Source organism: Paroedura picta, chromosome 6, assembly GCF_049243985.1.
Source record: "Paroedura picta isolate Pp20150507F chromosome 6, Ppicta_v3.0, whole genome shotgun sequence".
NCBI lineage: Eukaryota > Metazoa > Chordata > Lepidosauria > Squamata > Gekkonidae > Paroedura > Paroedura picta.
The window spans coordinates 76,026,919-76,052,767 of NC_135374.1; the positions used below are offsets into that span (position 1 = coordinate 76,026,919).

General features: G+C 41.5%; 1 protein-coding gene across 7 annotated transcripts in view; it reads right to left on the reverse strand.

Annotated features, from left to right (window-relative positions):
* The window catches only part of NHS (NHS actin remodeling regulator), a 276,792-nt gene that overhangs the window by 17,120 nt on the left and 233,823 nt on the right, over window positions 1-25,849 (reverse strand). For 5 of the 7 annotated variants that reach the window (XM_077343143.1, XM_077343147.1, XM_077343145.1 and 2 more), the window contains 5 exons: window positions 22,442-22,594; window positions 19,004-19,131; window positions 7,262-7,324; window positions 4,943-5,135; window positions 645-776 (listed from right to left, as the gene is read on the reverse strand). In XM_077343143.1, coding sequence (XP_077199258.1) covers window positions 645-776; window positions 4,943-5,135; window positions 7,262-7,324; window positions 19,004-19,131; window positions 22,442-22,594 — 669 coding nt within the window. The other 2 variants (XM_077343144.1, XM_077343149.1) reach the window with 2 other exon arrangements.

The window sequence follows — 25,849 nt, forward strand, 5'->3', positions numbered from 1 at the left end:
TGTAAGAAAATGTTGGCAGATTTGAATCTATTTACAATTGAACTAAGTGACTCTGTACAATTTCATGCATATTATCTTCAGGGGGGGGGGGAGGTTGGAGGAAACAAACCTGAAAGTGAGAAAAATATTTGGTAAAATTTACAAGAAAGTATAAAATTGAAAAACTGTGAGGTATAAACATTCACCCAGTCTTTTGCATAAACTAAACAGTGACAATTGATTATCATTTTGCATTGTAACATCTGTCTGTTCATTACCTGATCATTCCTCCTTAGCTACAAGAAAAAACTTTCACTGAATCTAGTTACTTTTTATGTACAGAACTATGGGAATAGGAAAAAAGAAAAGAATACAACAAAAATCAAGTAACGCATTACATTTAAACAAGAAGGTCTGGACATGTATATCTATATTACTCAGTAAGGCCTACAGAATGTAAAATCTGAAGGCAATGATGAGTAATATAGTTTGTCTAGCAATATTTTAAAAAAAGACAAAACAAAACAACCTCAAATGCATTCTACTCAGAACTCCACAATCTTAAAAGCTGAAATGTTCCTTGCAAAGCTGTTTGGAAGGCAGGCTACCACTGCAATTCAGGCCATTTAAATGCTATCTAATCAAGAGTTTTATTTATACTACACCTATTTCTTGTTGGACTCTTCTGGGGATGCCAGAGATGGTTTTCCTCCTTCTCAATTTCCGTCTCCGCTGTAGTACAGATTGTGAGTGAACAAGAGAGCAGCGTATACTAGCCTCTCTGTCAAAACCAACTCCTGCAACCCATAAATAGGTCTCATTAGCTTTTAGAAATGGTAAACAAATTGTTATAATTGGAAGACAGTGGAGGTCACGTGAGCACTTTGGAGTATGCCTGCAAATAAATGTGAGGCAGACATTGACCAACTAATGAAAGGAATACCACGTACGCCCACTTTGTTGCTAACCCCTGATCTCTCCAAGCAGCCTGCATTGCCAAAATTACAAAGGAAAGGGGGGGGGGAATGAAATTTAAAAAATAAAGGTAGGCATTCTCAGGCATAAAGGAATCTTTATTTTATCTATTTATTATGGATGTGCAGGCAACAAGCATAAGCATCCAAGATGATGATCAGAAATTGTCCAGTTCTAACTTAAGCAAAACACAACATACTATTTTCAATGACAGTGGAACTGTAGGGAGGCTTACATTCAAAAATAACTGAGTGCTTTTTAGATAGCCAACCTCTCCTATTAAAACAGACATATTATGAAAGATCCAATAAGTTTTTTCTGAATATTAATCCACAATGGACATTGCCAGCATATTCCAGCATTCACACTGAAATTTGTTATGCCATCAGTGTAAACAATTTTATCTAATTATACTGATTGTAATACACTGACCAGATTCAGTCCTAATCTTTAAAGAAATACTAAAACCATTACGGTAAATTAACCAGCCATATTAAGTGATCCATGCATTTTGGCTTTGTGAAATCTCCTTTGTTTATATGTCCAAACACCATTAAGTGTCCACATATGGAGAAAAGGGTGGGATGTTTTTAAATGGAAAATGTGCTTCATAAATAAGGGATACCTGAGAAGTGTCAAATTCATTCTAAAAGTTTAGTAACTTAATATAGTATTTTCTCTGTATACATTTTCTCATGCACATATGGTAGCATCTCAGTCTGCACCAGGATAAACTTCCCTAATTCTAGGAACTGATGGAGAATAGGAAAAAATAAAACAAAAATTCCCCAACAAAATGGGGAGACGTACTTGGTATTTCTGTAATGTCTTACAAATACTGCCATGTTTGTGTGGCATGATTCCCTAACACAAAACATTTTTGAAAGACTTGTTTATACATTTGCATGGGACTAATAGCCAGGATCATAGGGAACTCCATGATTCAGGAGATCCATAGAAACAGATGGCACAGATGCACATCTAGATATGGAAATATATCATGATGCTCACTTTTTGCCAACCGAACATAATGGATGCATCTAATGACAAAGTCCCATGTAATGTCGCTTGACTGGAGCTAGATCAAGTGAGCTTTTTAAAAGCAGAGACCATTGGGTATCTAAATAACTTGTAATTTTTACATATAGTATTGGAAAAGTCATTGACGATTGACATAGCAATTTGGCTAAATGTATTTAGAAACTGAACTCGATAATCCTCTTTTTAAATCATTCATGTAATATTTCAACAAGTAGATTTCTTTAAAACAAAGGGTTATAACTTGGCAAGATATTTTTACAAGCAGATGTTTAGATGATCTGCATACTGAGGCACTCCCTAGGAAATCCATTAAAAAAGACAATAAAAATTAGGGCAGGGGATCACGGCTTCCCCATCTCAAATGAAAAATCTGTATTTTCAATGGTGTATAATTATATTGGTCATAATTATACACAGACATACATACATAGTACATTACATACAAATGTAAAACACCAAAAAGTAACTTTCTTGTAAAAGTTCTTCTTGAAATCTACTACAGGAGACCCCAGACAATAGTTTTTGAATCAAGCTCAGCCACTAACACCAGTGTAAATAGACAATTGTTTTGCTTCAACTATGTGTAGATGTGTAGGCTATTTCCATTTTTAAAAAAATATTGAATTTTTATATGATGGAAAAATAGTTTTAAAGCACTTGCTAGAGTTTTTAGAATCCAGAACAAGAGTTAAAGTTATTAAACTGTATAAATGTGAAGAAAACTCATTTGAGTATCTAAAGAAAACTTGTATGCTAAATGCTAAACACACAAGGATCCATAGTCCTGTGACCCCAAGGAGCCTACAGAATTATTTCACAGTGGCTCACATGGCCCTGATTTGAAACCCAGAACGAGTTTCAAAATACAATACAATCTGTGACCTCAGCTAAGGATCAGCTGTTATTCAAAGCAAAACATTCAACTCAGCTAAGGTGAGTCCCTTGCAAGAGACTAAGCAGCTATTGGAGTCCCAGCCATTCATTAACCAAAAGCCAACTAAGAGTTAGGTGTTCCCTGATGGACTTATTTATGTCCAACCCTATGATGAATTGTGGCAGTTTTGACGAAAGAGGAAAACTTAGATGGCTCCTCTATTTAATTTTTTTCTATAGTCAGAAAAATCCTCATGAAACAAAATAACCTACCAACAAGAGAATGAGAAAAAGAAAATAGCTCAGGTCTCTTCAGAGAAAATTCTTCTCTAGACAGGCACCAATATTATGCAATTATACATCTAATTCTGTACCTGGTTGAAAAACTAAGAAAATGCTGCCAGGTACAAACAACAAATATTCTTACAGGCTGGGAAGCAACAGGGATGGAAGTCAGAGGTGGCAGGGAGGGTAAAGAAGGTGCCAGCACTATGACTGTTTACGCATTGAAGGTTTCATGTGGGCTGCAGACTGGAGTTTTAGTCGTGGCAGGTTGCCCCACCACTTCCTGCACCCACACGGGGGAACATTTGGCCCGGTGCGCCTCATCCGTCCCCGATTTGTTCTCCTGCACAGGAGCTGGGGCAGTGAAGTTCCCAGCATGGAAACAGTCTAGGTCATCCCAGGAGGAGGAAGCTGTGGCAGGGAGCAAGAGAGTCAAAGAAAGTGTGTGTGTGTGTGTGTGTTTGTGTGTGTGGTGGGGGGGGGGTAGAGTTGGCAGGGTTGGGCAGGGATAATAAAAGGATAGGATTCCCTTCCCCATTAGTCTCATAGGTCTCTGCTTGTGGCAAAGCAATATGCTTAAAAGCTATAAATAAGTTAATAATAGCATTACTATGTAGCAGCCAATGTTTGCTGCGAGGAAGGTGGGAATTCCCAAAATCATGATTCCAACTTCTCTTCCTTCCATTTCTGTGATAAGAAAGTTTTTTTAAAAAAATTTCTGGACAGCTATACTTATAACAGCTGAGCTGAACCAGAAAACTAAAATTACCCCTTGCCTAGCAAACTGTAATTCCTAATAATGGCTTTGAAATCCTGGTCCTGAGAATTGGCTCTAATGGCAAATGATTATTACAAATCCAGAAACAGGTAATTTTTGTTGCTGTGCATGAAGGATCAAAGGGCCATTGCAACTCAAGGATCTCCCTGTTAGCTATTAAATCTGGACTTGTATTAATATTTGTTGTCTAGAACAGTGGTCCCCAACCCCCGGTCCAGGAACCGGTACTGTTCCGAGGCTCATTCGGTACTGGGCCGCTCTCCTCCTTGTCCTCCTCCCTGGCTGCTGCCTCAGGGGCTGCCCTGCCACTCTGCCACTGGCTCACCTTTGGTGCTGTCTGGCAGCTGCCATGGCTGGGGCTCCCCCTCGGTGTGGTACTGTGCAGCTGCTGCTGGCAGCGCCCCCCAGCAGGCGGTGGGAAGTCAGGGGCGCTGGCGGGAAAGCAAGTGGACCAGGGGCTCAGGCAACAGCAACATCCCTCAGCAAAAGACTACCCCCCGGGCCTCAGTAAAATTGTCAATCACTGACTGGTCCCCGGTGATAAAAAGGTTGGGGACCACTGGTCTAGAAGAATTACAGTATCATTTGCTTCCTATTATTATTTGGTCAGACACACATGACAATCATACAAGTGATGAGTGACCTCTTTAAATTTGGGAATGATTTAATTTCTGTTAAATTCAAAGAGACCTTTTCCTGTTTATCAAAATGGAAAGCTCTGTTCCTATACATAAGAAAACCAGACATCATAATCTCTCATAAAATGCTACTGGCAATATATTACATAATACCTGCCAACTTATTCCAGATTTAACAACACTAACATCAGGGATATTCAAAAGACAGTCATTTAACCCATTTATGTGGCACAAAGCTCTGTTAAATCCTTGCCTCAGTATTCTACATTTGTTAGTCATAAAGACCTGTGATAAGAGACATGCTCACCGTAATAAAAACAAATTACTTGAACCACCTTTTGTCAACATAAAAAGAAGTACAATAGATCTGTACCAGTGACATTGATGGGGATAATGCAAGAGGAGATCACTTGGGCATCTTGTTTCATTTTCTCCTCTGGAGTTGGGAGAGGTAGTGCTTTGCTCCAATTGGTTTGCTTATCCAGTGTAGAAGGAATATTATGTATTGGATTTTTCGGCCTCTGCCCTAACATGACATCTGTATCTTCTTCCTCCGGAGGGTGTGACTGTAAATTAATGCAATCAAAATCAATATCGCTTCTTTTGTGACACAAAGTTCATTGAACTAATATCAGAAAATGAGATTTGAAAAGAGTTCAAAGAAACAAGAGAAGACGAGCATTGTTTCAGCAGATGGTTGACAGATAGGAAGTTAAAGCCTTCTTATAAGAAACAGTTCAGTCTCGAGATTAAAATTGGTTTTTGGTAGAACAGAACAATCTACAGTAATTGCTTGGTTGTTTCAACCATGCTCACTATTACAGCAAAAATAATGGCCACAATCCATTAACGCATGCCATTTTATCAACTGCTTGTAAGACTGAACGTAGTCCTTGTTGCTTTATGTATACATGAATACCTACTAGCAAAAACAGTTCTCTGAAGAGTTTCTACTCTATTAATGTATGTTTGACAATGATTTTTAAAAGACACTTATCTTAAATGGCATCACTTGGAAGCAAGTAATGTTGCTTTTAACTGAACTCCAGCTTGATCCTATTAATTATCAGACAAAAACTTGCCTGAGTTTAGTAAAACTTGCTCCCAAGTAGGTACGGTTAGTATTATAGCCTGAGCCAGATCCTACGCATGTTCACTTGCAAGAAAACTCACTGAACAAATGGGAGTTCTCAGCAAACATGAGCAAAATTGGAATGCATGTTTAAGGTCACACAGAGAGAGAGAGAGAGAGATTTAGTACCAACAAGATATTTAAAAACAAAACAAAACAAAACTGAAAAGCAAGGGATGAGCTCCTACCCTAGACTTTGAAAGAATATTTAGAAATGATGCAAAGAATGTCAAAATATGCTACACAAACTATTCCACACAAAGCACAAAAGATAAACAAGCACTGAGAGATCAGCTACATCAAAGGAATGAGTCATATTTAGAGAGAAAAAAGTGACTGTCATGCTTTGTTGTTTTAGAAGTAGTTTGTTGAAATCAACACACTTTTAGAAGGTGCATTTACTTGAACATCTGGACACAGATACTCTCCTAGAGATTTAAAATTCTTAGTTGTCATCTAATTCATTGCTCCTTACTGTACTGAGTGCCTAAGGATGTATTCCCAGTTCTACCTTGGCTAACTCTTGGATGCTCTGTCCTTAGTTTTTATATCTTCTCAAATACTTTACAACTCTTTGACCAAATTTGATTTTATTTTCTGTCACATTATTTGATATTTGACAATTTCCTAACAAATAATAGCAATCAACAAACTCAAGACTTCTGTTTCCCCACAGCTATATTAGGAGACCTCTTTTTTGAGGACCCAGCTCAGTCACAACTGTTAAGAACTTCCTACTTACATTGTGAAGGCCACATTCTACTTCAACAGATTGAAGTTAGTTACATCAAGCCATTTGCTTACCTTCTTGGAAGCATACACAAAATTGCCCATAAAAAATTGAAAAGGGATGCCTGTCCCCCAAAAAGATTTTTTTCCATCCCTGGGTTAGAAAAACATTGCAGCTTTCTTTATCTCTTCAGCTTTTGTGCTGTTCCCCAGCAGACATGAATAGCTCATATAAACTAGTAGCACAAAAGACTTGGTTTCCTAGGTAACCCCTGAAAAAAAGTTGGTGCATGCAAAAAAAAAAAAAAAAAAAGAGAGAGAGAGAGAGAGAGAGAGAGACCCACATAGCCTGCATTTTGTTGCTGAATCCTTCCCTGCATGACAATGGCTTGCTGGACAAAGAAAGTGAAGTGACCTGACCACAATCTCTGACTGTCTGCCAATGCTGCTCTTTAGCAAACAATAGCAATGATAACAGGCCATAGAACACATCCCTGCTCGGGCTTTGGGATCATTTGGATGTTTTCTTGTGGTTTTCCAAAATCTCTCTTCCTCTCTCTTTCTCATTTTTCCTGCATTATATAAAATCTCTCAGAGACAAATCTGAGTGGGGCCTTTAAAAATAATCGGCAAAGAAAACCCTTCTTGAGAGCTACTAAACCTGTTAAACCAAGTGGGGAGGAAAAAAAAGTTGATGTTCATTGTTGGTAGAAGCACAACATAAAGACAACAAAGTTAGTCAGCCAAAAAGCAAGCAAGCAAGAGAAAGGATTAAGGACTGAAAGGGAGAGAATGGATGAGAGGCTGTTAGTTTAGTGTTTTTTCCAATACCTTTCTACTCCATGGGGTCATGTGGCAACACTCAGTGGGGGAGGGCGAGCGGGTGCTGTAAAACTATAAATATGAAATGTGAAAAAATATGAATAAATTAAACACATACTGAAAATGTATCTATGGTTTTGACCAAGGTAGATCAGGTCTGCCTAGTATCACATTTAAGTGGACTCATCACTATGATGAGCAGGGTGAACAGACGTTCTATAAAATGGCACTCATAATGCCTGCCTATGTTATCAATCAGGACACCCCCCCCCCAGTTTCCCATCTGCATAGCACAATCTCACATTGTGTTTTGTTACATAGGTAAGGGGCATAAACGTGCAGGTTTTTCTCAGACAACTCCTTTGAAAGCCCACAATATATGTGCAATTTCTCCCACAGCCCTCCCAAATTTGCATTCAAGTCCCCTCTGCTCTCTGAGATTTTTGAACACAAGCACCACAGGATTTGCAAACTATTCTCATGAGTACTGGAAAGTGTACTGAAATACTTGGACCCCGTCCTCTCTTCCACTGATATAATTCGTAACAGGACTGGTGCAGAAGAATTGGAATTAACTATGTAAAGCAATTATTGTGAGCTCTCATGGACCATTGTGTATGCACCATTTTATTTTCTAAAAAAGCCTTTAATATATCTACTGCAGTCTAACACAGCAAACATATTCCTGCAAGTGGATTACCCTTAAGAGCTATATAACTTTTTCAGCTAGTTTAAATTGACTAAGCTACATGTTGGCTGGTATGAGGCCGGTCTGGCGAAAAGAAGACGCGACACGAATGTTGGCTTAAAATGGCCACAGCTTTAATTAAACAACCTCCCATGGAGGGTTGGCGCTACACAAGGGGAATGAGCCAAACCTAAGCAGTCCGCTGACTGCCCTCCCACATAAAACCTGATCAGAAGTCCATCAATGTTCCTTGCTGGGAATACAGACTCCAGAATCAGATTTTCCTAATCACGGCGAAGAGGCAGGGAAGCAATGGCCCAATGTCTCATTTGAGACGCTGTAGCCCCGCCCACCGCTTGCGCGCACGCTGCAGCCGCGGCGAGTGCACCCGACCGGTGCAAGGGTGCACCGAGTCGCCGCTTCCTCAGCCCGCCCTCCCCCAGCCAACAAGCGGCACGGGTAAGTCCGTGCCGCTCCATTATGTCAAGAAGGACCAAGAGGCCCCATATCTATAAGATGGGATAACATTATGCTACCTGTACCTCTCCAATAAGCACCACCTCCAACATGAAGGAGACTTTGGCTCAAGGATTTTGGAATCCTGTCTATTCAGCACAGCTAGGTGATTGCTCCAGGTGCTGGAGTTGAAGGATCACCCTGTTTGGATCTTGCCTGCCAGCACACATTATCAGGGTCTGCTGCAGTTGCAGTGTGTCTTATCAGGATCCATGATATCAGGCAGTCCCAGGTGGTGTCCCTATATCTAGGGGACAGCCCACATCAAAGGTGATTTCACTCCTTCTGTCAGGCACGCAGGCAGGGGTGAGGGTGGGGCCCTATTCTAGGGCCGGTTTCTTTGGTCTTACAATCTGTGCCCCTGGGGCTGATTCTGCACAGGCGGAAAAGGCCAAAAGGATAGTAATATGTAAGGGGGCTAATCCCTGCTTCCACATGATGCAGCCACTGGGCAGGGCCCCTCCCAGACCTGCCACAGATTGAGTCCTCAGTTGCCCTGGGCTAAGGGAACACAGGAGAATCTGCATTCCCTTAGCCCACTGCAGGGACTAACAGGGCCTATCATGCGGCATGCCCATGCGGACAGGGAGCAGCTGGGACTTCCAGGTCCAGCTCCTCCCTGCCCTACGGTGGCCCAGAAGGGGCAAAAAATGCCCTGTTGAGCACTGCGGCACTTTGCCACACAGTGGGGCAGATCAGGGCATTTCTTTTTATTTTGCAGGAAGGTGGGATTACAGTCTATGCAATCCCAGCATTCTGCAAAATAACCTCCCGTGGGCCCCTGTGTGCAGTGGAACCATTCCACCATCACTGTGTTTCCTGGGGGGACACATTTCAGCAGAATATCTGGTGTCCTGCTGAGAGCTGTGAAGCATAAAGCTCCAGAGCACTACACTGCTGGCAACCTGGGACTGACGCCACTACGTGGCATTGGCCTAAGAGGTACGGCATTGCAGCAAGCCCACTGAGAACAGCATGAGTGGGGGTGGCTTTCTCAGTGCTGGGTGGGAGGAGGAGAGCTGGTGGCTGCTTCACCACAGTGTGAAGGGGAAAAGATGACAGTCATTTGCCTATTATGCAAATAATCCTTGGGCCATCCATGTTTTAGCTTTGAAATTTTTAACTTTCACCACTGACAGTGGGATGGCAGGTAGGAGTGAACTTAACAGTTAGCTCTGATTCCCAATAATGCCAAGGCAGGCCCAAATCTAACATTGAATTCCGTATCCAGTTGTTGGACTTTCCTCACAACTATCTGGAGCCACAGCTCCGGAGCCTTTTCATTCCAAGCTATACTAATACACCAATCTATCCCAACTTGAATGGAGAAAAGAGAACCTGAATAACTAAGGAAGTGCCCTGGCATGTCTCTTCAGGTGGGTCCAGTGCGAAATGGAGGGCCTGAGAAGCTGCCACCCCTTCCTTCCATAAATGTACAGCAGGAAAAAAACATGCCTCCTGTGTAGTATGCATACATTTCAGTTCCTCTTATAGCCACCATCTGTTGCAAAGGAAATGTTCACATATGATTCCATTATGTCTTTGATTACGGAAAAATAATTATTTCTACATTGTTAAATATATCTGGCTCAACCTGCAAGACTAGAATGTAATGACAGATAAGCTAAAGGGCTGAGGTGTATGTGGTGGTGATCAGGAGACTGAGGTACAGGAATAAGGGTTGTGTTCCTCAGAAAGATGGGATGGAGGGGTTTATGGTGGTGTTTTTATGATCTCTAAGTTGGCAGAGGATTTGAAGCAACATCTTTTTATGGTAAAGACTTCAGAAAAGGGGAATCAGGCTTTAAGTCCTAATGGGGAGGAGGGTACATGTTGATAACTCAAAGAAGTCAGGGGCCTTTTGCATTAATGAGAGAACATTGAAGAAAATTATAGACTTGGGTTCTGTAATTTCGAAAATGAGTTTTACAATATGAATAATTAATAAAAACAATCTGGTTTTCAGTTTAGCTACCAGATACACAAGGCACAATTTTCAAAACTGCCACAAGTAGCATCAGATATTAAGAATGCTTGATTTGAATCCAGAAATATAAAATTGGAACTGAAGTCTCTAAATAATTTAGCATAAACTTGCAGATTCTTATTTTCACTGATATTTCTAATTAGTTCACAAATATTTAATTCTTCTGAATTTAGTGGAAATATTCTAACTTTCACATGATAAATATACAACTGGGGGTGTGTGCTTGAACAATAAACCAAGAGTATTTTTTTGATTTTGGTGAGGGCATAAAAACTACTGCATAGCCCCCCCCCCCATCATTTTGGGATTCAAGTTCAGTTTTTCCCAGGATTCTGGAATTATTCAAGTTTCATTATGGGGAATTTTTTTTTTTTTGCAGTGGCCGTTTGTCAACCAAAGGACACAAAAATTGCAGGAGTGTTTGTGGAACCTGTCCACTGAAGACTCCTAAGTTTCAAATGCACTAGACCAGGGGCAAACACTGCCCAGGGGGTAATGGGAATTGTAGTCCATGGACATCTGGAGGACCACAGGTTGACTACCCCTGCACTAGACCAAAGATCTCAATTCTATGGCCTCCTAAACAAAGTGTCCCCAGCCATTGTATTACAGCTGTGTGGATTGGGAGGACAATGCTAAAAAAAAAGGCCCTACCCCCACAGAGAACAGGAAGCAGAAGGAGCCAATCAAACCAGTAGCTTTGCCAGGCCCTGCACTTGGCTTTCACTGGCTGAGAGCTTCCTTTCCTCATGCCAAGACTTGTGCCAGCTTGGAGATGGCTTCCCCAGACTAGGTGAAACACGTGCCAGTAAAGAACTATCTTTTCATTGCCTGGAGAAAACAACAAGAAAAACAGGCCTGGGATCCTTAAAATGTCAGCCCTCAGTAGTTTTGGATATTTCTGGAAATACACAGGATCCAGGAATAACTTCTATTCCTGAGAATCTCAAATACTCCTCCAGGTACCCAAATGTACCATTTTGGGAGGGAATATATCCAAAACAGATATAATTAAGCACACAACCCTATATACAAGAATAGATTTCAGCTTTTTAAACAGTTAAATCCAAGGACCCCATCACAAAATTTTATAAAGAAATTAATATTTTAGATCTTTTTTGGGGAAAACATGTTAAGGATTTCCATGTTATAAGCATTATCGAAAGAATGTTACATGCTTTTAGCAAAATAAACTTTTTAAAGAAAAGATCTGTGCGATTTATCACTGGAATTCTTATTGTTAATACTGATACAAACACAGGCAGAAAAACAGCTAGATACAATGAGGTACCTCTAAGCCTTAGCTTTTAGTGTGAACAGCACAAACAAAATCCAGTGTTGGCAGTAAATAAGAATTAGATTTCAACTGGTTAGTCATCAGAATATGGCTTGCTGTTGGCAAAAGCATCTCATCAAATGTTGACCATAATTTTAAGTGCCAACAAGAACAACTGAATGAAGACGTGGGGAATTATTCATACTTAAATTACTTGGGAACTTGTATAGCCTGGTGATGACTGCAATCTTATGCATATAGTTCCATCTATTATTTATTTCTTCGGTTTTTCTCCTGCATTTCCTCTAAGGAGCTCTGGGTGACATGCATACTTTCCTATCACCATTTTGTACTCACAACACCCTTGTAAAAAGGATGCAGAGAGAGAGAGAGAGAGAGAGAGAGAGAGAGAGAGAGAGAGAGAGAGAGAGAGAGAGAATAGGCTACAGTTAGCTCTCATGCCAAAGTGGTGGTTTGAATCTAGATCTCCCTGGATATAGTCCAACATTCCACTATATAATGTTGATGATGGTTTCATTCAGTGGGATCTACTTTAAGGAAATATACTTTCAATTGTGAGGCATAAGTTAACAGCTGTAACACCATGGAGAGCCCACATAAGACCAGTATTCTGGCAGCTGCATTGGCTTCCAGCTGAATTCTGGGTCTGGTTCAAGGTCCTAGTTTCAACCTTTAAGGCCTTACACAGTCTGGGTCCTGCATATCTGAGGGACTACCTCTCTGAATATGTTCCCCAGAGAGCTTTTCTATCAAGCAACACTAATCAGCTAAAGATCCCTGGCCCCAAGGAAATTCGTCTGGCCTCAACCAGTTTCAGGAGGTTTAAGCCATTCCTTCATTGCCACCAAGCACAGGGTCAAATGACTGCCACATACTCTTAACATGTCAACTTTGCACATGCACACTTGGTTTGGAACACAGTGGGGTGTGAGGATTGAAAACTCTTAGCTGGTATCCTATCTGAAGAAATAAGCCCACAGGAAATCAGAAGCCAGGACAGTAACAGCCAATGTTATATTCTAGGATTTTAAAAATCCAAAACATTTTAAATGCTGCCTTTCAACCTGACCCCTCAATGCAATGCACATAAAACATTAAAACATGATCCTTGTCCTTCCTGGGAGGGTCTGACTGACTGGGTTTGAAAAGTAGTTAATACTTCTCTAAGACCAATTATGCACAGGGCAGGAAATCCAGGATGGCGGCAGTAGGGTAGCACCAATTGTGCATGACACTGCCACCATCCCAGCTCTGGCCCGGTGCAGTGCTCCGGAAAACCCATGGCAAGGGAACATGGAATTTTCCAGATTCCCTTGGATGCCATGGGCCTAAGTCCCCACTGGGTCAGATCAGTGCCATGCATAATCGGCAGACCGGGCCTTTCCGCCTTGCCCTTCCCCTGACATACGGTGTCCCTGCAGGAACACCAGATGCTCCTGTCAGCTCCGTGGATCCATGGAGTGGCCGGGGAGTCTCCCCACCCCCACCTTGATGGGAGAGCGGCATGCTGCTCCCCACCATTGTGCAGGAGGCCCCCATTCCCCCTGCTCCCCCAGGCAGTGTGCCGGGCTTTCCAGCCCCGGTGTTTTGTATGTGCACGCACGCTTTGCCAGGGCAGTCCACATACTCTGGGGGATTCCCTCCCCTGTGAGTACATGGGAAGCACCGGGGCATAGTGCCCCAGCGCAATGCCCAGCGTGGCTGCTGCTGTGAATGATGGGTCTAAGAGAGGGGGTGGTTGTCCCAGTCTTGAAATAGGTAAATGTGTGTCCACTTCTAAAGAAACCTCCCCCTGGCCCAAAAGATCTCAATAATTTTCAACCAGTCTCAGATGTTCCATTCTTGAGGAAGATGATTGAATGGATGGTGCATGGATAACTGAGCCTTCCCAGATGATGCAAATTTTCTAGCTCTCTTCCAATCTGGTTTTAGGCCTCGTTATGGCATGGAAACAGCCCTGATGGATGACCTAAACTGGGAGATAGAAGAAGTGTGACTTTGTTGATTCTCTTTTGTTACCATTGACCATGGTAACCTTTGACCATGTTACCATTGACCATTACCTTCTAGACCACCTATCTGGATTGGAATTGGGAGGCACTGCTTTGGAATGGTTCTGGTTCTACCTGAAGGGTAGGTTTCAGTAAGTAGTCCTATTCAGCCCCCGGGAGTTTGACCTATGAGGTTAGGTTCCATTTTGCTCTCTATGCTCTTTACCATCTGCATGAAATCACTGGCATCTAGAGATTTGGGTTTGGTTTCCATCAACATGTGGATGACACTTAGCTCTATCTTGCACTTCTAGGTGATCCCAGTGAGGCTGCAGAAACCCTGAACCAGAATCTGGAGGAAATTTTGGAGTTGATACAAAATACAGTGAAGCTTAATCCCAACAAGACTTACTAGTTTGTAGAAGTTCTGACCCATGATTTAAGGAGTGATCAGCTGTGGATGAGGTTGCACTCTTCCTTCAACAGGGCTGTAGTTTGGGGTGCTTTTATGCCTACTGCTGGATAAGCAGGTGGCAGATGAGCCCATTAATGCCTTTTACCAACTTCGACTGTTTAGCCAGCTCTGTTTAGCCAGCTCTGTTTAGACTGTTTAGCCAGCTCTTTTCCAGGACAGAAAACAGCTGGTCACTGTGTCACATACTCTGGGTACATCTGCATTAAATTACTGCAATGTGCTCTACGTTGTCCTTGGAAAGTGTTCAGAAACTTCAATTCGTACAGAACACTGCAGCCAGGATGGGTCCATATCAGTTCATCAATAATGACTTTCAATTTGTTTCTGGGCATAATTCATAGTGCTGGTATTGACCTTTAAAGTTCTATAATGGTTTGAGACCAACAATGCAAGCTGTTTATGTTAAAAGACTGGCTAGAGCGGCATCAAATCTCATCTATCATTTCTTTTATTCATCTGGGGCTCAGTATATCTCAGCCACCATCAAACTGTTTAATGGCAACGTGGTCACGCAAAGTTTATATGGGACTGATATCTGGACTGGCAAAACAGGGGAGTCAGTCGATTCAATTCTTAAATCCCTATGGTCCACCTGCAGAATTATGAACTGTGTAGTGAGCTCTCCAAACTGAATTAGGACAACCATCCCTTGACCTTGTTGACTCCCCCCCCCCCTTAAAATTATACACTCTGACATCCAAGAGGGCTAGCTTGGCTTAGTCAGAGAGAACTCTTCTGTTTCCCAGTGGGATAAACTTAGCGAGCAGTGATTATAGTTCCTCAGTGTTTCCTTGGATTTCCTTTATTTCAGTTACCAGACAGGAGGCCATAAGAATGATTAAGAAATGTCTACTTAAATACTATTAGTGCAACTTGCAGAGCACCACATGTTTGTTCTACTCAGTTTGTTGGTATTCTTCCATCTGTAGAGCACCATGTTTACTGTTTATATTTGATTATTCCTCACTACAAAGCCTTACCATCCAGAGTTTTGCAAAGGAGGTATCTTAAAATACTATACCTTGATAGAGTATGCAACTGTGGTGCAAGTAGAATAGAAACCCTGTATTACACAACCTTTGAATGCAATCATTTTTCTGAGGCTAAACATCTTTAAATTCTTCCTTTGTGCCAAAATATAGATCATATGGAGACATTATCTCTTTTATTAGAAGATAATAGCAGAATTATCATTCTTTTAGCTGTGATAGATTTCTGTAGCCCTTCAAATGGGGTCTAGCTTTTTCTATATCTTTGTAATCTTATTAAAACAAACTAGCAAGAAAGCCCATTGCAACCAGGAATGGGCGCTAGGACCCAGGGGACACTGGCAGGTGCAGATCTCTCTCTCTCTCTCTCTCTCTCTCTCTCTCTCTCTCTCTCTCTTACTTGAGGACTACCTAATCCCTTCTGAACCTGAATGACTGAGGGCCATTCCACACGAGTTCAAAGTAGCAGGAGTGTGGCAAATTGTAATCGCTACTAATTTGCAGTTATGCACGACGTCGCACACAATCTGCCACACTCCTGCAAATGATCAGCTAAAAGCACTTCATTGTAGCGCTTAAAGGAAAATCCCAAAAAGTGGATTCACCCTCCAAAAAGCACTACACTCTTGCAACCAATCTGCAACACTAGCGAAAAAGTTCTGTGCATTACCATTGTTGTGGTTTCAGCAAAGTCCCGCCCCCTGGCTCTCTCCTCTGATCTTCCGGCGAAGCGATCGCCATTTTTTTTTCTCAGAGCGAGCGGAGAGCAACGAACCGGCAAGCCTTCATTCACCTAGCAAGGGTTCTCCGGCTGCAGTACCAACACAGAGCTGCTTAAAAGCTCGCCTCAAGTCACCAAGTACAACACAGCCCCGTTTGCTAGTTACCTTTAATTTCGGCCGAAAATCGTGCCCGTGCACGGGGGAGGGGATTTTTTTTCAACGAATCAACGCAGATTCGTTGCAACGTGTTTTTTTTTTTTAACCTGTTCTTAAAGGCAAATGGGGCTTTTCGGAGCATGGTAACAACTTGCCATTGGCTGCTTGTTTGATTGACGGCCAGGGGCGGGACAAAGCACGAAAAAAATCGCTTCCTTTCTAGCAATTTTTGCAGAGACTGTGGGAAATGATTGAAACGCAATGGGATTCCACTACAAAGGCAGGTATGCATAACAACGAATTCCACTATTTAAAATAGCGTTTTTTCTTTCAGTAATCAATTTGCCACATTGATCCTAGTGCGGAATGGGCCTGAGTCATTTTCAGAAACCCTGCTTCGAATGCTTCTATGGTACGTTTGAACCTGGGAGAGGGACTTCTCAGTCTTGGGACAAAATGTGTGGAATATTCTCCCCAGGGAGATTTGTGTCCCTTTCTGTTGCTGTCGTCTGCCAGCAATGTTTTATGTTTTGTATCTTAACTATTTGATACATATTTTAACTCTGTTTTTAACTCTGTTTAAAGTTGCTTTAATGAGGTATGTTTGGGGGGCTAAGATTATTTTTATAGTTTTATAATGTAATTTTATCATAAGTGTTTTAACTTGATCTGAGTATACTTAATTTGACACTGGAAGCAGAGTTGCCAGTTCCCTTCATGATTTGGATAGCCTTGTGGGTTTTTTTTTTTTGAGGGTTAGTATAAAGATGGCCCTCATAGGGTATGCAACATTATCACTGACATCGTAACTAGTGATGGGCACAACCTGAAAATTCCAGTTTGGGTTGGGGTATTCCTGAACTAAACCCCTAAACATAGATGACTCAGAAACCCCAAAATGGTCCAGAATGTTTTGGTTCCTTCCCACTTAGGAGTGGGGAGGGTGGTGGCTTGTAGCTACTTAGGCTCACAGTGGGCTGCACACACTGTCTGCAGAGGCCAAAATGGCTGCAAGCCATTTAAAACTTCTGACTTGCTTCTCTTTGTTTGGGACAGGGAGAAGTGAAATGGAGGGCTCAAATGGCCTGAGCCCCTAACCCAACCAGACAAAAGGTCTGGGAAACGCTCGGGAAAGATGCCTCCTCCAAGCCTAGGTTTGGTGGGGGCATGAACCAGTTAACTTTGTGATGGATTTAAGGTCATGAACCAGTTTTTGTCCATCCCTAATGTTGACATAGCAAGGACTTCTAACTCATCATAAGCAAATGTCCTTTCACAAACCAAGGTGAGTGTTCTTTGATGTAACTATTTATTTGTAACAGTTAGAACCAGCATAGAATTAAACAAAGCAACATAATTACAGAAAACAAGGATTAGTAATGCCTTTCCTTTATCCAATAAAAGCTCTATGGTACATGGATTTTGAGCGGTGAATAGTTGTTAATCATTTATTACCCAATAGAGAAAAGGATTTTTTTTTGTGACTACTAGAGTTCTTTTTGGATCTTGTGAACAATGCCTTTTTGAATTGTCCAGAATGCATTTTCCCCTCATTGAATGACCTTGTTATGACCTTATTATTCCCTTATTGAATGACCTTCTCAAGGAGGTGAGGAAGACTTCCACATTTTTGTCATTCTGCACACAATGCTGTTCAGGAGAGCATTTCTATAAAGGTAAGAGGGGTATACTATAATGGAATAATATAGGAAGGTGCTTATAAAGGAAAAGTGACTATGGGCTACATTACTGTATATAAGATAACTGCTGTATGTATTATTCTACTGTCATTGCAATACCTTCTATTGGTGTAATTCAATTTTTCTGCATTCCATATCACATCTAATATTCTATGCCTTTCATATCCAGTAAACATAGTCCTGGCACATTGTTTACTAGATTACCTTTCTTTTAATTTTAACTTTAAAAGATAAAAGCTTATCTTTTCCTATTGATCAATTTTCACTATGTAATCTTCTTGAACCTCACTGAGAAAAAGACTATTAGTACATCAGTCAATCAAATCAAATAGATATATGGAGCCAGAATGTCTTTTGGAAACTGGAGACAGAAGCTGTATTTGAACACTGCAAATGAGGTTTTGTTTATAGTGATAACAAATCAAAACGTGTTGGGATTCTTCTATCTCCCCCTCCCCCTTTACATCAGAGAAGAGAAGAAAGACTTCCAGCTTTGGAATAAACAACAGTTGGTTATTGATTCAGCCGATTCATAAACAGTTGTCTTGTCTACAAACCAGAATTTGAAATCACAGATTAAACCCAGTTTAGAATCCTCATTTGTAGATAAGAAAACTCTGTTTCATCATCATGCTCAAGGCACATTTTTCTTCAGATCAGGAAGCCCTCAGTCTCTGCACTGTACATGGAGGCATGGAGAGAGAACAGGTGAACTTTAGGACTTCTTGGCTCATTGAAGTTACAAATTCTTCAGAACATAGCTGAATATAGGCTTAAGCACAGCAACATCTCCTATCTACAGGCAACAGCTAAACATGGCCCAAGATAGAATGGATCAATGGGACTTCCTGAGATTGCCTACAGCTGTCTGAGTAGGTAATGCAGGTAAGCATTATTTCCCCCCTTTTCCCCAATACAAACTATACTTCATGGTTAATTTCTTAAAATGAGAAATGTAAAAAATGAAGCAAACAAAACTTACATGGATGCATAAAAAACATAATGAAAATGAGACCAAAACAAACCCTAAGATGTTGTAATTCAGTCTTAAGATACCATACTCTGATTGCTAAGAGTAATTAGAATTCATGATCAAGGTTTAGCCCAACCACACTTTCTGCTTGTCCCTGCCCCTTAGCTATTAAATGAAGAGCACAGTCTCTGGATCAGGAGCTGCAACCTAGGGGCTATACAAATCAGAAACAGCTTTAGGCAAAAAAGAAAACTTACTTTTAGCAAGTGGCGTTCCTTTGTCTCTTTGCTCTTCTGATTGTGGACTGCAGGGAAGGAGGGGAATGGGGGAGCCACCACTGAAACTGGGCCCAGGACTCTCTGCTCTCTGTCCCGATTCCGTTGCTCTGTTGATCAAAAGAAAAACTTTTAGACAGCCATGCTTTAATAATGGACATAAAATCCTAAAGTTCAAATGGACAGCTCATATATGATGGTGCTTCCATCCTTACAACACCCTTGTGAGGTAGAACAAGAGCGGTGTATTCATACCCCATCCTGAGGCAGAAAGACTGATTTTAGCTCCCATACAACAGCAGGTCACTGATATCAAATGAAAAACTGCTGAATTTTTTCTCTTTTGAAAGCTGTAACCATAAGCAACTATGTAGGCTTCTCCTATGTTCTTTTTTCATTCTGTGTTTGACTCCAATTAATTTGTATCACTGGTAGAAGGGGCTCCTCCCCCCCCCCCATAAATTCAGCTTCCCCCTGTTGTCCATGGAGAACAAAATACCCTGTAAGGGAGTGATGAATGAAGCTATTGTAACTTTGAATCCTGAGATACAGTAAATTACTATGGGAGGCAAGGCAGGGAGAATGCATCGTATTAATTTCAGCCAAAGTGCTCCCCATTAATGGCACAGGAAAAGTATAAAGTATCGACATTGCTGATATCAGCCATTAACATAGCTGATATCACAGAATTCAACTGGAAGGAACAGGCTCATAATCTGACTATACAACAGCTTCCTTGCTTTTTCTTCCAGTAATTGTCTCCTGGCCACAAGATGGCAGAAGAAGATAACACTTATCTGAGCACTGTAACGTGGACCTGCAAGTAAAAAAACAAAGGCTCCTAATACTGCATTTCCTTTTTATGGCTGTTTGCCAGATTCACTGACAATTTGCAGCTGACACATGCCAAGGATTTATTTAGTATATTATTTATAGCATTTATAAAAGTAGGCCATTCTGAACAGTCATTATCTCATTTAAACTGTGATGAAAAAGAGCAGATAGTGTACGCAATGCTGCTACATCAAAGGGAAGCCTCATACTTTAAGAATCTGTAAATGAATCCTATCACATGGAGTCAACATCTGATATTGTTTCTACTGGCCCATGCTGGAACCAGTAAGAAATAATGGTTAAGACCCCCCCCCCCCAGATTTCTTCTGCAAGCAAAAGAATATCTGCTTGTGGAGCACAACTTTCTTGGCTCCCCCCCTCACAGCTGCCTGAAATGGCCCTCTAATCGGTGATTGACCATTATTAGCACTGTATCTCGGTGACAGGATCAAGAAAATGTGTCCATTACTCCAGGACCAAGAAGGGCTGGATTAAGACAAGCTGCAGTCCTAAAGTATTAATATAAATCACAATTTAGTATTTTTTAAAATTAATAGGCCCCTCATAAACTGAGGCCCTAAACGCTAGCTTATGTAGCATGTACATAAATGTAGCTCTGGGATTTATCCAAGTGCTGACATTTGAGAAAGGCTACACTAGACAAGTTATTACTTCAGAGCAAAGAAGCAGCAATGGCCTACCTACCTTAATTATCTATCTCTTTCACCCACTTCTATCTGTGCAACCATCCCTCTCTAACAGGCCGGTTTGTGAACTGTTGACAGAACTGCCTGGTGTTAGTTCCTGTTCCCAATTACAGCTCAGGTCTGATGCTGAAAGGGAATTTGCTAATCCTATGGATACTGGCAGGCACCATTTATGGAGGAGATATCCGCCAGCTTCAGCTTTCCTCACAGCAGGAAGCTGTGTATCAAGTGAGCAGCAAAACCTTGGAACTTGTTGCAATGGCCTGGGCTTAGCCCTGGAAATAGAGTTGCCCAAACACCTGAAGAAAATAGGCCCTTGGAAGCTTGGAGGGAAGCACAGAGCAGGGGTGGGCAAACTGTGGCCCTCCAGATGTCCATGGACTACAATTGTAGTCCATGAACATTGTAGTCCATGAACATCTGGAGGGCCACAGTTTGCCCACCCCCGGCATAGAGTAAGGCATTTATTGACCCTGCAGGCACTTTTGGAATTCTGATACAGGGTAGTGGTGCAAACCACAAAACAGCTACTGCAGGAGGTGGAGCCAAACACAAAAAGCTGGGAAGTTAGGTTCTCCATAACTGTAAAAGTAATTCTTCAACATTTCAGGCAGGTACTCTGTTTAACAAGAGGCCTTTTTAAATGAACAAACTGTTTTTTTTTCCAAAATAAAATTGCATACAACAGCTGATCTTCATTCGCATAGTGAATATTCCTGTGTTTTAGCAGCAGCTGCTGCCCAAGTAACATTTTAAAAGATTTGTACAGACAAAAGGCCCTGTGGAACAAAAGCCCCATCAGACGCCACCCATTTTCTAAAAGACCAGGCAGGAAAGAGAAAAGGTATTGGTGGGTGCTATGACACCTATGGGCACCATGTTGAGGTACGCTTGAAGTAAGAGGTTCCTGGTGAGAGGTTGCCATTTTAAGTCTAAAAGTCACTTTTCACAGATTAGACACTAGTGTTAACGGTTATACTGAGAAGAGTTGGAACTCCTCCAGTTTGGTCAGTTTCTTCCTAGAGTGTGTGCAGATTGCCCTACCTAAGTGTGTGTGTGTGTGGGTGGAAGGAGATAGAGAAAACTGCAGTTACCCGGTGAAATGGCAACCTGAGTATGCTCAGAGACATTTCAACCTTTATTTTCATTTGGTGTGTTTAATGACTGTGTCCTGGCACAATTCCCAAACAAAGCAGAGGTGATCAGCCTTCAGGAGAGCAGTTGCACTTGGGATGATGCTTCTTTCCCTATTGTTTTCCTGGATACATGGTGGCTTAGTGACAGAGCACCTCCTTTGCAAGCAGAAGGTCCCCAGCAGAATTGTTAAGGCACTTGAAATGAAAGGGTACTTGGAAAGATCTCTCATCTGGAACCATGGACAGCTGCCAGTCAGAGCAGAAAATTTTCAGCACAATGAGGCCACTTCTGTAATAAATGTAATAACTATGTGAACTTCAGGATTTAGTGGGTCTGGGACAATGGTGTTGCATTAGCAGATGTGTACAGGATTTAAATCTAAGCAAGGCTCTAGGATCCCTGTCACGTACCAGCATTAGGCCCCGAAACATTTAAAAGGCACCAATGAGTACTGAGCAACCAAACTGAACAATGAGTAACCAAAATGAGCACCTACAGCAACCATTTTGAGCCTGCAGGCACTTTTGGAATTCTGACACAGCATGGTGGGCAGAGCAACAAAATGGCTACCACAGGAGGCAGAACCAACTACAAAATGATCACCAAAGCTGAATTTCAGTAACGCAGTGTAGCTCCTTTGCCCAAATGAAACATATTTTTGAGATGTTCTACTGGAGAATGCAATCTTCACTCAACCATTGGGATGTGAGCCTATTTTATCAGTCACATTGTAATCACTTACCTCTCCTCAATGCTCGCAAGTGTTGCTTTGCGTGATGATGCAACTCCTCAACACAAGCTGGTCTGTTAGAAGGAAGAAAAATGCTTCTTTGCTGATGCCAAGGCGCACGATAGTACACACTCAATTTACTCTCCTTATCCAGGTTTGAGACAGCTGTGAAATCAAAGAGAAAAGAGTGCTTACTCTCCTAAGAAAACATGGATGAAACCTTAATTAGAATATCTTTTTACAACACCGTATCAGTTCAAAGATCAATACTGGTTGCAACCTAATAATAAAAACTTTCAATATACAACAGATATTGCCCCACTGAAAACAAACCCTGTGGGCCTCTGAAATGCAGAACTGCTTCAAATATATTTGAATGCATCAAACCTGCTGAGAATAATAATTAATTCCCCATGATGTTCTGATGAAGGACTGCAATCTGGATGTTCAGATAGTTAGGTGGATAGGGAATTGGTTAGAGAACCGCACTCAAAGAGTTGTTGTCAATGGTCTTTCATCAGACTGGAGGGAGGTGAGTCGCGGGGTACCTCAGGGCTCGGTGCTCAGTCCGGTACTTTTTAACATATTTATTAATGATCTAGATGAGGGGGTGGAGGGACTACTCATCAAATTTGCAGATGACACCAAATTGGGAGGACTGGCAAATACGGACTCAACGAAAAATGGGCAAATGAGAACAAGATGCAATTTAATAAAGATAAGTGTAAAGTTCTGCATCTGGGTCAGAAAAATGAAAAGCATACCTACTGGATGGGGGATACGCTTCTAGGTAACACTGTGTGTGAACGAGACCTTGGGGTACTTGTGGATTGTAAACTAAACATGAGCAGGCAGTGTGATGCAGCGGTAAAAAAGGCAAATGCCATTTTGGGCTGTATCAACAGGAGCATCACATCAAAATCACAAGATGTCATAGTCCCATTGTATACGGCACTGGTCTGACCACACCTGGAGTACTGTTTGCAGTTCTGGAGGCCTCACTTCAAGAAGGACGTAGATAAAATTGAAAAGGTACAGAGAGAGCGACAAAGTTGATCTGGGGTCAAGGGACCAAGCCCTATGAAGATAGGTTGAGGGACTTGGGAATGTTCAGTTTGGAGAAAAGGAGGATGAGAGGGGACATGATAGCCCTCTTTAAGTATTTGAAAGGTTGTCACTTGGAGGAGGACAGGACGCTGTTTCCATTGGCTGCAGAGGAAAGGAAGTGCAGTAATGGGTTTAAACTACAAGTATAACGATATAGGCTAGATATCAGGAAAAAAATGTCACAGTCAGAGTAGTTCAGCAGTGGAATAGGCTGCCTAAGGAGGTGGTGAGCTCCCCTTCACTGGCAGTCTTCAATCAAAATTTGGATACACACTTTTCTTGGATGCTTTTAGGATGCTTAGGGCTGATCCTGCGTTGAGCAAGGGGTTGGACTAGATGGCCTGTATGGCCCCTTCCAACTCTATGATTCTATAATGAATAAGAAATGTCAGCATTTACTGAAGGGTCTCCCTACTATAACTGATGCATCTATGCTTCCTTCCTTCCAGTGTGAAGGTCTCTGTGTTAGTCATGAATCTCACTGATAACCCTGGGGTGATCTTTGTATCTCTCCCTAACTACTTGGTCGTGCTGAGAATAAAACTGAGGAGTGGAGACCTGTTTGCACCACTCTGTGTTTTCTGCAGTATGAAAGTGTCATAGATACACTCACTTTCTATCTGTGTGTGTGTGGGGTGGCTGTGGGGACAAGATGGTGTGGGGAAGGGGAGTATTATCTGGACCAAGGACCCAAAAAATTAAATACTTAATTATACGTTTTGTCTTTCCTTCTAGTGTATGGTATAACTGATTGACCCAAGCATTTGGAGCTATTTTAACAAATTGATTAATTACCTGATAAAGGCTTCTTAAAAATGTATGTTCCATTGAGGGAAAAAACACCCTATTTGATTGCCTCTCAGAGAATATATAGAACTGAACCATTCTGGTCTTAGTTGAAAGTGGCGGGGTAAAAATCAAAATGTAAATAAATAAAATATTTATTGATCTATACTAACTGTGCTATGTTATATCTGCTACCTCTGAACACTGGCATTAATGTACTAAAGGGTAAAGAGTAGCATTCAATTCCCCAATTAATGGGACATTCAGCTGCCTAGCTCAGGTTCTTAGTTACAGAATATCTATTTACTGCAGTCTTGTCCTGATCTAACTTTAAGGATTCTCCATTATTTTCACAACACACCTATGAGGTAGGCTCAGCTGAGGGAGGCAAACTAGGCCAAGTTTGCCAAGCAAGCTTTTATGGCAGAGTGGGACTTGAATCTGAGTCTCCTTACTCTTGGTCAGTCACTCTAATTATTATTTTACACTGCTTCTGAGAACAGAGATGTGGCTAGAGATTGTAGGACTCTGTGGCATGACATCAGAACAGATAAACCAATCCCTGCTAGACAATACCCACACTGCAGTATGTAATATTAAACGAATAAAGCAAACTTCAGCTATTCAGACACATATTTATCAAACAGTGCAGGTAATGAAATCACAAACTATTAACTATAAATAAATTTCCCTGAGCTGGCATTGATACAAAATAAAATGGTTTTTAAAATTTGAGTGCCACTTCCAATGTGCAGGTGCACATGTAGTACAATCCTTCGTTATGAAAGTGACACTAAAATGAGAGTGCCAAACTCTCCTTCTGTATGGAATGTTATGATCCCTGATAGTACAGGCCTATATCCTATGCAAGTGGGAAAAGGTACACAGTTTACACACAATAAGCCAGTACATACGGATGTACCATTTGGAGACAAGGCACCACAGGAATGACTCCTTCATATGCTCTAGTCCAGGGGTAGTCAAACTGCGCCCCTCCAGATGTCCATGGACTACAATTCCCATGAGCCCCTGCCAGCATTTGCTGGCAGGGGCTCACGGGAATTGTAGTCCATGGTCATCTGGAGGGGCGCAGTTTGATTACCCCTGCTCTAGTCCTTGTTCTCCAATTCCAAACTAGTTGACAATTATGTGCCATTCTGAGGCATGCAAAAACCTAGAGAAGCAGGTGGGGGAAGTTGTTGCTTTTCAAATCAATGTTACTCACTGTTGATCATACGTATCCATCACTCTCTGTTCCCTGCATTTTTTTCTTTTTGAAACAAACATTGTAGCTGAGCTATGTATGGATGCTTGAAGGTAGCACGGCTTAGTTCACTCAAGCGTGCTTGTTCTAATAATAACAACACAAAGGCCAGCAAGAAAGATTTCTGCTCTATTTATTTTGATAGATCCAAGGGGTTCCCCTCCACGGCTGTCTGCTTTTGTCGACTCGCATGTTTTCCTTCCCCTTCCTGTTCAGTTTCCACAGGGATTAACATGATGTTTTATGCTTTAGGATAGTAAAAT